Source organism: Hoplias malabaricus, chromosome 7, assembly GCF_029633855.1.
Source record: "Hoplias malabaricus isolate fHopMal1 chromosome 7, fHopMal1.hap1, whole genome shotgun sequence".
NCBI classification, from domain to species: domain Eukaryota; kingdom Metazoa; phylum Chordata; class Actinopteri; order Characiformes; family Erythrinidae; genus Hoplias; species Hoplias malabaricus.
In genome coordinates, this window is record NC_089806.1 from 16492337 (window position 1) to 16507277 (window position 14941).

Sequence of the window (14941 nt, forward strand, 5' to 3'; positions counted from 1 at the left end):
AACATTTTATTTTATGGGCAGGATATTCAGAATAGGGAGTATTAAATATTATTAAATTAATAGCATTAAAGTAAATGGTAGTGATACTGACCAGATCGCTAACTGCTCTCTCTACAAGGCTCTGGTTATCTGTGAAGGGTTGTGACCAAAATGATTCAGTGCCCTATTCACTATATAATTCACTACATAATGAACACTGTAGGTATTAGAGTAGGGGGCCATTTGAAGCACGCCTTGCATTGTGTATGAGGAAAGTACATGAGAGTCTATGAGAGGAGTCACTGGTGATATTCCACCATCTTGATCACCCAAAAAGAGGCGGGACTGTATGGAACAAAACCTAATGCTGATTGGACTGTGATACACAGAAGCTTGGTTAATACTGTGCTAGAATGAGAGAGTAAAAATGTCCTCCCATTTGTGTCACCCCAAGGCCTTAAATAACAGACCATCCATGTATAGAATACCTTGCACCTTAATGTCACATCACAGCATTCTGAGAATAACAGACCCAGTCTAGAAGTCTACGGTCAGTTTGACATTTTTAAATGCACATATAAATGGTTTTTTAACATTAAAAGTAATCTAAACCAGTTTACATTTCACTTAATGGTGCAAATAATGTCAGGTCCATTTGAGATCAGTCGTGTTATGTGTTTTTCCTTAAGCCAGGTTTCACTATGTTAGTTTTACCCTGATTGTTAATACTGATATTCAGTCCAGTCTGTGTTCGTTGGCTCTAGTCTGTAGATGTGAAAGTTGTGTAATCAAGGCCTTATAGGAGCTGATGTTTGCCTGCATGTTCTCTAGGGAACTTTCTGCATAGCTAGAATGTAAATTGGTGGCAGTAGTTCAGTTCAGTTCTTTACCTTAATGGGTTTATTGGAAAAAGACCAGAAAGTGGGACCCAAAAGATTTTTGCAGAAGTTCTAATGATGCAGTTTATAGCATTTCTAGGTCTTAGGTCTTTTTTGTATGAGCCCAGTGTCGCTACCGTTAATGACCCATGTGGCTAATAACAAATTACATTCCAACTATGTTTTTCCCCCAAACCAGCGGCATTCCATTTCTGCCTCACTGTAAATCTGGATCAGTTTTCAACAAACTGGCTTGGATTCTGGGGTTGATTTCTCTAGGGTTTCCGGAGTTGTGGGCATTAGGGTGATGATGAAGATGCAGAGTGGGTGGCTGGGCTTTCCTACTCCAGCATATGTTCTAGTTATAAGATCTCTCCCATTCTGTAAACACATTTCCATGGTTGAGACGAGGTATTTGTCTCTGCACAATTGGAACTCCATTTACTTCAATTTGTCCTCTGCCACTCAAAGAGCCACAAACCAAGCTATTATTTTCCAGCGTGCTCAAACCACAATTAATGTAATGAATGGAGTGTTGCAGGCCACAGTTTTTTCAGTGGACAAGCTGTTCATTTCTGCCTGGCCATTGTTATTTTTTTCTCTGTATTCTGCACTGTCCCGTAGCATCAAAATGAAATGAGAAGTACTCTGTTTTGCAGCTCACCACATAGCTTAACCTACATTTTAAAAACCTTGTATCTGTTTATGTTTGTGAGTTTTTACAGCAGTAGTGCTTTCATTAATCTGCAAAGTATACTGTGCCTTTTTCTATACAGCTTCTCACATTTGGGAACCCTAATATTTGCACTTAATGAACAAAATCAAAGTAGAATGTGCTGGGGGAAATGCCCTCTCAGTTTAATTTGGCTCATCCACATTTTGCTGACCTCCAGCAGCACTTCTTAAGTGACTTTCATGCTCTCTCTCTCTCTCTCTCTCTCTCTCTCTCTCTCTCTCTCTCTCTCTCTGTGGTGCTGTGTTGATTTGGAGCAATTAATTTCAGCTGAATTAAGACCTGTTTGTTTATATTGGTTTCCAGTACTGCTGCATTAAACTCTCACTGTGACCGATCAGATTGGCGAGTGAAAGGCAAAGTTAATTAGGCTTGGTTGAACCCATCCATCTACTGCTCTGTTAACATTGGTGCTGATAAGCAAATGAGAAGAAAAAAATTGAGCACAATAGAGGAATACAACTTCATCTTTCCAATGAGTGAATTTATGAGGCAGTAGTTTATGTTAAATGTTGGTGATTTTCTGTTCCTGAAGGTGCTGGATGGCTCTCCGTCTGTCTGGAGGATGTAGTCCACAGTAAAGTAATTAAGGGAAATTACACCGGTGTGTCCTATGTATGAACTGGGCGTGATTAATTTAGGCTCATGAGTAGCTACTCCAGTGTGTTGTTACATTACATGTTCTTTTCTGTGAAGAGGTTGCATGTGTACGATTGAATATGTGTAAGGCCCCACTTGGTGCATAATTCACCAATTTTGTGTAAACTCATATGGTTAAGTAACAAAAGAAGAGAAAATTATATGTAACAGTAGCAGGATTTTTTTTTCTTTACTTTTTTGGGGTGTGGATGGTGGGGGGCTGTATAGGACTATTTAAACAATTTAGAACAGGTTTCCATCATACAAAAGAATCAATTGACTATGCAAAAACCCATTCACTAATGTTAAACTAATGGATTTTAAATGGCGATGCAATGGTACCATTAGCAGCAATGGTGTTGGGCCCAGTATGGGCACTGAAATATTCCTTTAAGCATGTCAAATTAATAAAAATCATACCTGTCACCCAGTTATAATGTTTTCAAAGTGGTCATTTAAGCCTGGTACCTGGTACAGTTCTGCCTGACTTACTTAATTTTTTTAATCAGCATGAAAAATAAGATAGACGTATATGTCTTCATATACATAGCAGGGATTGTTTTTTCTTTAATGATTCACACTTTTTTAAAGCTATTTATGTGTCAGTGTTTGGTATGGAATTTTGTTTGTTTGTATTGTTTTTTCACTTTCTGTATTTATTCTTATAAATGTTTTTTTTAAACATTGTATTTGTTTGTTTAGTATGTGTAAAATCAAGCCACAATTCTGGATAATAGATGCATTTCTACACTCTTAGAACAAAATATTAATAATACAGTATGAAAAAAAATTATCTATTAACTATTTTAAGTGTAATACTATTTAAAGGTTTTCAGTTTACAGTTATATTTATAACATTGGACAAATGCTCTTAAACAGAGCAACTTACATTTTGAATTATGTCATGTTACAGGAGACTGATGTAGTATTGGAAGTCTTTGCCCAAGAACTCTTATGGCTGTAGCATGGTGTCATCCCCAATATTGGAAATAAAACCCATGACAAACCATTTTTTTTTTTTGTTTGTTTGTTTTTTTTTTGGTTTTTTTTTATTTTAGTAATAACTTAATTATTAAAAATTACATCATACAGAAAAAAGGTTTTTAATCTGTTCTTAAAAACTGTAGTTTTCTACTGGGTCCAGTAGTTTGTGCCTCTTCAGTATTTTTACTTCATGCGTGTAATTGGTTTCGTAAGAAAAAAAAGCAGTGTTCTGTGAGAGTGAGCACTGTGCTCTGTGTGCGCATGCATGTATGTTTTTAGACCCTCCGGCGGTGGAGCCTGTTTGGTCAGAGGTCCGACAAGGTCTCAATCGGCCGGTGGTGATGAGCTGCCGGGTGTTACGTGCTCATCCCTCAAGAGTGCTGCGCTATGAGTGGAGGCTGGGATCTCGTCTGCTCCATGCCGGACACTTCGACTCCAGCGACGAGACTGAGTACACAGTCAGGACCCTGACCCGAGAGGGCTACGGGGAATATACCTGCGACATCATCAATGAGGCCGGGGCAGGGCGCTGCACCTTCCTGGTCACAGGTAAGATCTCCTTCTCTATCACTAATGTGTAATTTATTTATATATGTGAATGACCCATGAGTCTTCCCTTAAATGATCGTCTTCTAACTTGGACCCTTCATTAAATCACTCTGAACAGACTCACGAGTTTGGAATTGCCTTAAAATTACTTACAAGTGCACTTGGGTTTGCCCTAAATTGTACGTTCTGAGTTGATATGTAATACTTGTGCAATTTCAACATGAAATAAATACACCTACAAGCAGACTAGCTTGTAGTTTGGACAGGAAATATTCTGCTAATACACAATACTTATTTAGACAAAATTGTTATACAAATTACAGACTGACCAGATTGATTCAAGTTCTTTCCTGTAAACACTGCATTTGGTACATGTAGTGCTTCAGTGCTATCCTTTCTCTCTCCTTTCTGAAGGTCTTTCTGTAATAAAAGACTAATTATTTTAAGATGCATTGAACCTGACAGGTTTTTAGTGGTTTTACTTTTATACAATGCAAAGCCAGCTCAGACAATTGAAACTAAACTAAAGACTTGAGACTCAACCTCAGACTCAATTCACAGTTAAAGCCCAGCAACTTGAGAGTAGATTTGCACTTACTTGAAGTTACCATATGAGGTGTGCAAAACTTTACATTTGCTTTATTATAAAAATGCTTTTAAATGAGGATTAGGTTAGTTCAAGTATTTGAAATTTCACTTGGATGCTGCATAGCAAGCAAAAGCACCATTACTCGTTTAATAGTAGCCCTTTAGCTCATTTAGCATTTAGCACCCTAAGGATCAGCAGGTTTTACCCATTTGTAGCAGTGCAACACTAAACATGATGTTTTTTCTTTTTTTTGTTGTTTTTTTTTTTTGCAGTTGGCGACAGTGTCAGACCAAGTAGACCATTTAAAATGGTGATTTAGAAAAAACTGTGATTGTTTAACCTTGACCAGTTAATGACACAATTTTAATTTTTGCAACCAATTTGTGAAGATCTTCTAATGATGAATTAATGGATTTTAAATGGAGATGCACTGATACCATTAACAACAACCCTGCTGGCCCCAGCACTGGCACTGATGATGATCTCTAAGCACTCCTTATGGATAAAGATGTACCTGTCATTTTGTTCAAATGATATCATAATTTCTTATGGCATTCGGGTCTTTTCATGAAAAGATTTGAGTTGGCCATAAAAACGTAGGTACCTTAACACCAGCTACTTACGGCCTTTCTTAGTGGCCTATCTAACTTTTATTATCTGAAACCAGAGTTATTCCAAGCACTGAAAAGTCCTGTTATTCGCGTACCAAATGATTTGTGTTAGATGGCATTCCTTATATAAAGGACCTGGTAATTTATAAGGAGTAAATGGATGGAAAATGCACAACTAACTATAGTTGACAAAACTAAATTGCGAATTTTTCCAATAAGAGCCATGTCAGTTTGCATATGCTTGGCTTAATATTAAATGACATGTGGCAGCTTAGTGAAAGAGGGTAGCTGGATGTGTTTAAAAAAAAATAATAGTAATAATAATAATAATTCCTTTTTAAAGCCCTTTGGTGATGGCTTTCTAAGAAGGAACATGCTGTGTGGAAAGCAGTGAAAGTGCATCACATCTCTGATCCCAGCATCCTGTGACAGCAGGAGGGGTTGTGAAATGATGGCTACTTCAGCCTTCAGAGTTAGAAAGAGGCTAGAACTTCCTTGGATATCTGCAGGAGATGCATAGACTCAGGAACAGCTAAACCTGAATGATAACCTGTGGTTATAGCAAAGGGCGGCACGGTGGCGCAGCAGGTAGTGTCACAGTCACACAGCTCCAGGGGCCTGGAGGTTGTGGGTTCGATTCCCGCTCCAGGTGTCTGTGAGGAGTTGGTGTGTTCTGCCCGTGTCCACATGGGTTTCCTCTGGGCACTCCGGTTTCCTCCCACAGTCCAAAAACGCACGACTGGTGACTCAAAAGTGACCGTAGGTGTGAATGAATGTGTGTGTCTGTGAATGTGTGTGTGTGTCTGTGTGTTGCCCTGTGAAGGACTGGCGTCCCCTCCAGTGTGTATCCCTGCCTTGCGCCCAATGATTCCATGTAGGCTCTGGACCCACCGCGACCCTGAATTTGCTATTTTTTAAATATAATTTCTTGTTTTTTCTTTGTTTGTTTTTTAAGCAAATAAACAGCATGTACAGACGTATAGTGCAGTTCTCTGACAATGTGCTAATGTGTTTTGACTGGATGTTTATTTATGGAAATAATTATATAAGACATATATATTACTTATTTTTGTATCATCCACTTCTCTTCTCAGATCATAGTGTTGTATTATAAATACATAATTATGCTGTAATGAAATGGTGCCTGGATTAGGGGGTGTTCTTAAATTGCACTCAGTGATTTTGTGTTGGTTCTGAACACTTCAAGACCATTCTTGGGGTGAAGCAGTTATTACAGGGGTTTATTGTTCTTGAACATACTTAGCTGGATTAATTGGATTTGGACGGTTTCTGTTGCAAGAACTTGGATAAAATGGATATTGACCAGGTCCAGTTAAATTCAGTATATTTATTTTTGTTGGTGGCTGAAAGATGTTCGTTTGATATTTAATCAGTGAGTAAGGGGTCTTCCCCCCTCCCTAACCCCCAAATTGATTGGTGTTATTACACTTTGATTTTTAGTTCATCAGTTCCTATAGAGCTGGCATTTTGGTAAAAAAGTTGCCTATCTTCACAGTGGCTTATGTTGGAAGTAGGAAGCAAGGCAGCTCACTAGGTGTTGAAACACATCCCATATTTTTCCTCAATCGTTGAGCTCTGGGGTGGCCCAACATTTGTCAATGTGGCATGGCACCACTGAAGAGACTTCTCCTGCGGCGGGGTGAGCTTTTGAAAGCTGGAGAGATGGATGTGGAGCCCAGTGGTCAGCATAAATCAGTGAGCTGCAGGTACAGCAGATCTGGACAGCCTGCAGCTATTTGCTTTGGGTGGACAGGCGGCTGGGCGGAGGGTTTATGTGCCATCGTTCAGCGGCTCCACTTCTGCCCCTCGTTCTCCTTCCTCACCATCTGGACACAAAGGTAGCTGCCAGAGTTACTGGGGCCTACACACACACACACACACACACACACACACACTCCAGAGATTTGGTCTACTCCAGCTCCTGATTAGCCCTAAAATCTGGCCCACTTTGTACCTGAAGCCTTCCCAAGAGAAGCACCCCTCACTCCCCTACTCCATTTTCTCAGTAGGCGTAATGGCTTCTGTTTTGTACTCGCAGTATGTGTGAGCTGCTGAATCAACCCAATCCAGGTTTTAAAAAAAAGCTACAATCAATGCTGCTGAATAAATAAATAAATAAATAAATACATGTTGTATATAAATAAATAAAGATACATCATACTCAAAATTCTGCCTGAGGAATACTGATCTTGAAGTGAATACATGGAAACAGCTCAAACAAGATCACATCTGAAGAAGCTTTGATTGAAGCTCATGTGCAGCTGCTGTATTAGCATTTCCATGTTTGCAGCAGTTTTATGATAAAAGGTTGCACAGCAGCAGCAGTTTTTATTTATAGTGTGCTTCAAGAATCCCATCTTAACAAGGGTGTTCTTAAAGGCAAATTTTGCTCTTAATCTTAAAGGTGATCAGTATTTATTTAAATATATAATAATTAAAAACGGAAAGTGCTGGGGCCTAAGGTCACAATACTTAATTCCAAGCTTTGCCTGTAAGGGTTTAAAGCTCCCCAACGTACAGCCAAGGAACAGCTCTCTAGAACAGTGAAGCCCCATCCAGCACCTCACTGCAGTTTACCAACATTAAACCTTTATTGGGAAATCCTTTATTTATTTATTTTTGAAGAGTATAAATTATTACTGCACATATTTTAATGCCCTAGATTTTAAAAGACATTTTGGATGATCAGGTGTTTGAAAATATATGGCCACATAACAGGGGTCAATAATCTTATTCAGACAGGGTTGGTGGGGCTGCAGGTTTTCATTCCAATTGAGCAGAATCACACCTGAGTCTTCTTGTTTAATCAGGAAAGTCTTTAAACACTTGGTTAGTTTTACAGGGTATGCGCCTGACTGGTTGAAATGAAAAACTCAGCCATACCCACCCCTTATGGATGAGATTGGTGACCCCCTACCATATAGTGTTTGTCATACTAGGTCAAAATAATGGAAACGTTAAGTAAATGGCTATGGATATTTTCTGCTTAAAGTGGTGGAAATAGGCTTCCATAGAACACCTCAGAAATTCAAAGACCTCAATCTGTTAAAGTGCTCCTCTTTAGGTCAAACTCTGGACACAGTAAGAAAGCCCAAACCTTTGAGATGTGCCACAGTAAGTTGCTTAAACCAAGATCAGAAGGCAGTGTGTAAATCTGCTTAGCAGCACATGCCAGAGGGGGCATACTGTGTACGGTCAGGCAGAATGCCAAGCCCAGCCTTAACAGTGGATACTCGGTGGAGCTAGATGCTAGACTTAGCGGACATCTGCAGTGCTGGACTGAAGGCTTTGGACATTTAGCCCTGCCAGTATGGCAGCATATTCTGAGCTCCTCAGTCTAGCACCCTGACTGCATATCATCACTCTGACAGGGACTTTGTATCTTTGCAGTGGGAAATTTACAGGAGACGGGAACACCATAACTTTAACAGGAAAAGTTTTATTCCAATGCACTTCTGGACAATTACAATAAATTATGTCTTAAAAATGTTAAGTAGTTAATGTAAAAAGTAAATTGAAGTAGTAAATGTTAAGGACATCCGTTGAAATCTATTTATATTAAGAGGTAGTTTTGCTCATTCTGAGACATGTGCTTGGAAGTCTAACGCTGCCAGTATGAGATAAGTGAATTTGAGCATTTTGCATTAAACATAAAAAATTTAATATTTTAACAACAGCTTGGCAATGAGGAATGTTATCCCTAATACATATAGCTGATTAATGTATTAAATGTAGTGAGGTTCAGAGGCACCTCACAATTTTGGCCACAAAAGCCAGGCAGATGATTTTTGTTTTCAATTTCTGGGACAGGCTGAGATTCTGCCAGGTTTGGTTAAACCTTGTTTTATAGGGGTGACTTTAATTTGATGCTAGAGTAGTTTTCATTTGAAGGTAAATTATGTGTAATTAGATACATCCGCTGGTTAATGCTTGTGTAGAGATTGTATGACTGGAAGTCAATAAAGCGTTCAGCGAAGCACTAGCGTGACATATGCTGAATTTAAGAGCAGTCATCAATCTTTTCACAGACACACTCTGCTACTCAAATGATTGCTTCTCTTCCTCCAAACAAACCTGCATCATGCAGCACCGGCAAAAACACATTACTTAAGAAATTGTTTTGGTGTGCAGATTTATATTATCCCATAATAAGGCCCATATATTGTACGATATAAGTGTCTCCTCATTTCCACATCTCTTTGCACCACCAGGCGTGCTATAATACGCTTAGAGGAGCACACTAATCGCCTGACGCTGCCAACGCAACCGTGCAGATGTCCATTTGGCGGCTGTGTAGCTTAGCAACAAGAGAATAAAATGCCATCTTTCTCTTCCAGCGAGTGTACCCAGTTGCATACTGCATTCTTTAGAACGCTAGAGAGAGCTGGCGCCCAAGACAGCGGGGATTTAAACCTGAATCCCAAATCCCAAAAGTGGAATTGATCTGTGCTCTGCTAGGGAATGGTTTTTACCAAGAAATTGACAGCGGTACAAATCATCTTTCAAACCTTGGGACATTTTCTTCATCATATATCACTGCTGGGCAAACTCTTCAAATCTTCAAAATGCTAACTACTCAGCAGAAAGAAAAAACAACTTAAACTTACCATTATTTAAGCAGTTATTTAAAATAGCAATTTTGTAAGCCACAATATTGAAACAACTGACAGGTGAGGTAAGCACCATTGATTATCTCATTACAGTGTCAGTTTTCAAGAGGCCGGCTGTAGGCAGTGTGTGCACATTCCGTTCTTGAATTTGACATGTTGGAAGCAGTAAAAAAAATTACTAAATATAAAGATCTGAGCAAAGTTTGCATTATGCATTTGATGCCAATCCAAAGTGATCCAAGAAAGAACAATAGGAGACAGGTTCCTGGGTGCCCAAGAACTTGATGAGCTTACAGTGCAAAGGCTAGCCTGTCTTTTCTGATCCCACAGAAGAGCTACTGCAGCACAAATTGCTGAAAGGTTCAGGCAGGCCATGGTAAAAAGGTGTCAGACCACACTGTGCATCTCAGCTTACTGAAAATGGGGCTGCATGGATGTAGAGCGGTCAAAGTGCTCATGCTTCCTGCTGTCAACTGCCGACAGCACTAAATTTGGCACATAGGCATCAGAACTGGACCATGGAACAGTGGAAGAACAAGGCCTGATGTGAGAAATCACTTTTCTTTTGCATCATGTGGATGGCCAGCTCTGTATGTGTCATTTACCTTGTGAAGAGACAGCACCAGGATGCTCTGTGAGAAGAAAGCAAGCCACCGGAGGGAGTGTGATGCTTTGTGCAGTGTTCTGCTGCCCTTATAGCTTTTCATTTCTCAACTATCCCCTAACTAAATTTGTGAATTTGCATCTGTCATCAGGATAATATTTCCTGCTACACTGCTAAAGTTGTTCAGGGGTGGTTTGAGGAACATGACAAAGAAGTCAATGTATTCATTTGACACCCGAATAGATCACAATCCAATCAAGCATCTGCAGGATGTGCTGAAAAATATGTAAAAAAAAAAAAAACATCCACTCTTGCAACTTGCAAGACTTAAATTATCTGCTGCTAAATTTTGAAAAGGGTCTGGCTGCAGACCTGCACACTGCCTCACATGCACCGCCAGCCTATTCATGATTTCAATGCACTCTCTGCCATGGAAACTGTATTACGTTTTGTCTATTGAGGAATACGCTGGTGCTTTATTTTGCGTGCTTGATGAAAGACTACACTGATTAAAGCAGTTTATCGTCTAGTGTAAAATAAGTGTTATCATGAAGGGTTTATAATATGTTTCTAACATGTTTAATAACTTTAGAATTTCGTTTTTGGCACATTATTTTAAATTTAGTTACATTTTAGTTAGGTTTTAGCTGTATTTATTCTTCATTCATTTATTCATATTCTGTAACCCTTATCCAGTTGGGGGTCGCGGTGGTTCCAGAGCCCACCCGGAATCACTAGGCGTAAGGCAGGAACACACCCTGGAGGGGGCACCTGTCCTTCACAGGGCGACACACTCTTTCACTCACACATTCACACCTATGGACACCTAACAATGTGTGTTTTTGGACTGTGGGAGGAAACCCGAGCACCCGGAGGAAACCCACACGGACACAGGGAGAACACACCACAGACAGTCACCTGGAGCTGGAATAGAACCCACAACCTCCAGGCCCCTGGAGATGTGTGACTGCGACACTACCTGCTGCGCCACCATGCTGCCCTGTATTTATTAATTTTTGTTTTTAATTTTAATACAAAAATCTTATTAAAACTTTTCACAACTGTGGTTTAATAAATGGAAAAACACTGAGATTTACCTCATATTTGTACAATATCAAATTAATCTCAAGTAACAACAATTTGGTACAAGGATATGACAATTGCACAGAATAAAAACTTAGCTTTGTTCTGTTTGAATTTCAGTAATGACACAGGGATTTAGAAAATTAATTACCACGAGTAACGCTTGTCACTGTGATAAACAAAGACAAACCACGTACTGTTGGGTTATAAGACACTGAATGGACATTATCTTTTTCATACTGATTGTCGAGTATACGAGCTCAGGAAAAGACTTGAGACTAACAAAAACTGCTTTATTTTTTAAGAGCTTCTGCTTGCAGAGATACACAAGTTAACCAGGCACATTCCAACCGACAGAGAGAGGGAACAGAAGATACACGCTACAAAGGGCACATGTCTACTAAACATATCATATACATAGTTACTCTGTACTGTTAATAATGGAATGAAATAGTGATTATATAGTTAAAAAACAACAACAACAAAAAACAACAAAAACATGACAATAAGGTTTGTTGGTTCTGTTTAATTAGCAGAAACAGCAGGTCTCTGCTCTGCTGCAGAAAGCATATTCAATGAAATTTCTCTAGCTGTCATCATATATAGCACCAGAACACAATAAAGATGACACCTTTTTAAGATCCCTCTCGACTTGTTAAGCAGAGACCACCAAACAGAACCGTTCCACTGTGCCATTTCTGTCATTGTGGCAGAGAGTGCATATGCCTTTGACGTCACAGATGCAGCGAGTGCATGTTTGCAGGCAGACTTTTGAAAACCTTGGTGCTGGATATTTCAACAGCACTTTCATAGGTGTCGTGTGTAGTCAAAGCCTTGAAAATTCAAAGCTGATATGGCAACAGGTTTTTATTATATTAATTAAGACTATTACTTATTAACATGCAATATATTCATTTTTAATCTAATCGTAATGTATGGGTACTCCCCAGATAATTGACTTTTAAACAGATATTTCTCTGAGGGCATTTACAATTTTCTGGTCTACCCACAGTTTCATTCTTTTAAAGTTATAAGGCTTTCTATGATAAACTTTTATCAGTGGTCGTTTCTCTGTTTGAATTCAATTCAAGATTACTGAGGGTTTTTCTTCTCCCAATTCCCATTCCCTCTTGTTCGTAGTTCACTCACTTCTGCCTCATAAACATTCTGTTTGTGCAGTTATATTCTTTTAAATAGTCAACAAGTCTTCTAATAACTCAATGGCCTTCGCACGGCCATGGAGGACCTCACTGCATCTGCAGAATAGATGCAATAAACATTTAATAGTATATACTCTACATACCCCATCACCACAGCAAACACAACAAAGCACCGGCACATCCTTAACTCCCCACGAGGCTTTGGCGGCACTGAATAATAGTGTTTGTTTTCAGCCAAACGGAGCCAGGCACATAAAACGAAGCGTGATTCACACATGCAGTGAGCTGTAGGTGCACAGGGGATTTACTCTTTGCATTTTCTTCTCCCCAGGAGTTCTTCAAAATTGGGTCCAGAGTCTAGTACCTCTGACAAGACAATAAGAAAATCAAGCTCTTACTTAGCTCATATACTAGATATTGCATACACCTCCTGCCCTGATGTTCAGGGAGATAAACTGTTTTTAAAGATGAGATTACTCAGATATATGTGTTCTACAATTCTCCATACCTTTATGAGCAGTGATCAATTTTAACATTTAATGGATGAGATTTTTCAAAGCTCTAGTTTTAATAAATAAATACACAATTATATTGCAAAAACATTTTCATTGACAATTCTATTCATCTCTGCCACTTACGAATGCTGTGACCTTTTTAATATCCATTAAGATCTGAAAGAAGTTTTGAAGTTTCACAGCATTAAGAGAGCTTGAACAAATGACAAAGACTGTTGCCATTTTTATTCTCGACTCGTATTATCGACACTTTTCAACCACATTGATCTTAAAAGTACTTTTCTGAGAAGAAAAAAAAAGTCAGGTGTGTGGGTGGTGAGACAGAATGAAGATGAAAGTAAAATCTTCTTTGTGTCAGATAGGTAGGAGTTCAACCTTAAGGTAGATTTAAATTAAAAATGGTTACTTGTCAGATGTGTCATTTGAGGGCTAAAAACTTCAGCTAGTGGTTTATGTGAAACCCAAAGCAGATTTAAGCAAACCAGGCCATGGTAAATAAATACAGTGCATAAGTCAGGGACCTTTGTTCATTATAAATTGATTCCTAAAAACAATGCACAAAATGGTAAACAACCAAAAATGTGTTCATCACATAAAAGTAAACATTTTAAAGCTTTCATCTTTGTGAGATCAAACAAAAAAACTCAACTACTGCTTCAGATCTTTAAAAAACTCAACAGATGTTTGTGCTCTTTCTTTTCACTGTGAAAAGGTAACCCAAAAGGTAACTGAAGGTCCTAAAGCATGTGTAACCATCAAGAAGCTATTCAAAGTTAAAGTGTTCTGTTAAAATCAAAGTTAAAGTGGAAATACAAACCTCTTTGTACATGTTAAATTTGTCACTCTCAATACATTCAGACAAACTGAGTGTAATTCTAAACCTTCATTTAATATTACATTTGTTTTTGCAAGTACAAGAGAGTATATTATAACTATTTTTTGTTATTATAAATATTAATGTACTGTAGTGCATGGTGTAACTTAACATGGAATTAAATGTGTACATGGGTAATTAATCTAAATGATAATGTAAAGTAAATCAAATGTATAACCAAACAATAATAATGATTGTAGACCTTTAAGTGCTAATTAACCGTAGAACAATGCAGTCAGAAAACAATGCATGGATGGAAATTTTGATCTTCACAAACAATTGAGCTTTAAAAAAAACAAAAATTAAAAAATAAAAAACACCAAAAGCAAACAATTATGTTATGAATAGATCTTTGTAAGCCTCCAGCTCTCTGCATCCCCCAAGTACTGATACATGTAGCTCATTATGTCACTCATTAACCTTGCTATAAATGCTTTCTCATTGCAGCTAGTCCTTGTGAAGGTCTTATTCGCAGGTTACCCATGTTTCTCCTGCTGTTCTGGCCTTCCTGTCTTGTCTTGTTTGTTTGTAATTTGTCTGCTTAGAGTCTCTTTTACTAGTTTTCATTTATGTTTTGTCTGTGCAGTGAATGCACTGAATCTGCATCAGTTCAAACAAGCATGTCATTTATACCAGAATAAATTGGTATAAATTATCTTGGCTGCTTTATTAAAGACACATGTACTATAGCTTTGTAATAATTGTATCAATTCAAAATGGGTTTATTGTATGTTATTGAATCAAATACTTACTACAGCAGAATGCTTCTGTGATTTTTTTTCCCAGAATATTGCAAAATTTAAGGTGCATATCCAATTTTAGCATAGCTAATACATGGAATGGGTAATACATGGAAATTCATTATATATCAAATAGAGTAAAGTTATACAGTTAATTATTTAGCAGACTGAAAAAGATCTCATCTGGCACAGTAGTGAGAAACACCATAGTACTGGATTAGCTTTCATCTGTAACTTAATTTATATTCTGGAAGTCATTCTGTAAATGAACATCTGCCACATACTGTAAAAGTGGAATTCATGCAAAGACATGAACCTGCTACAGTATGTACAATTTATGCAACACACATTTGACCAAAATAAATACATAAA

At 38.2% G+C, this 14941-nt stretch overlaps 1 protein-coding gene across 2 annotated transcripts in view; it reads left to right on the plus strand.

The window, feature by feature from the left end:
* Nucleotides 1-14941, plus strand: part of LOC136702251 (MAM domain-containing glycosylphosphatidylinositol anchor protein 2-like) — a 224236-nt gene that overhangs the window by 171771 nt on the left and 37524 nt on the right. For both annotated transcript variants that reach the window (XM_066677224.1, XM_066677225.1), the window contains exon 9: nucleotides 3493-3762. In XM_066677224.1, the coding sequence (XP_066533321.1) occupies nucleotides 3493-3762 (270 nt within the window). The remainder of the gene's footprint in view (nucleotides 1-3492; nucleotides 3763-14941) is intronic.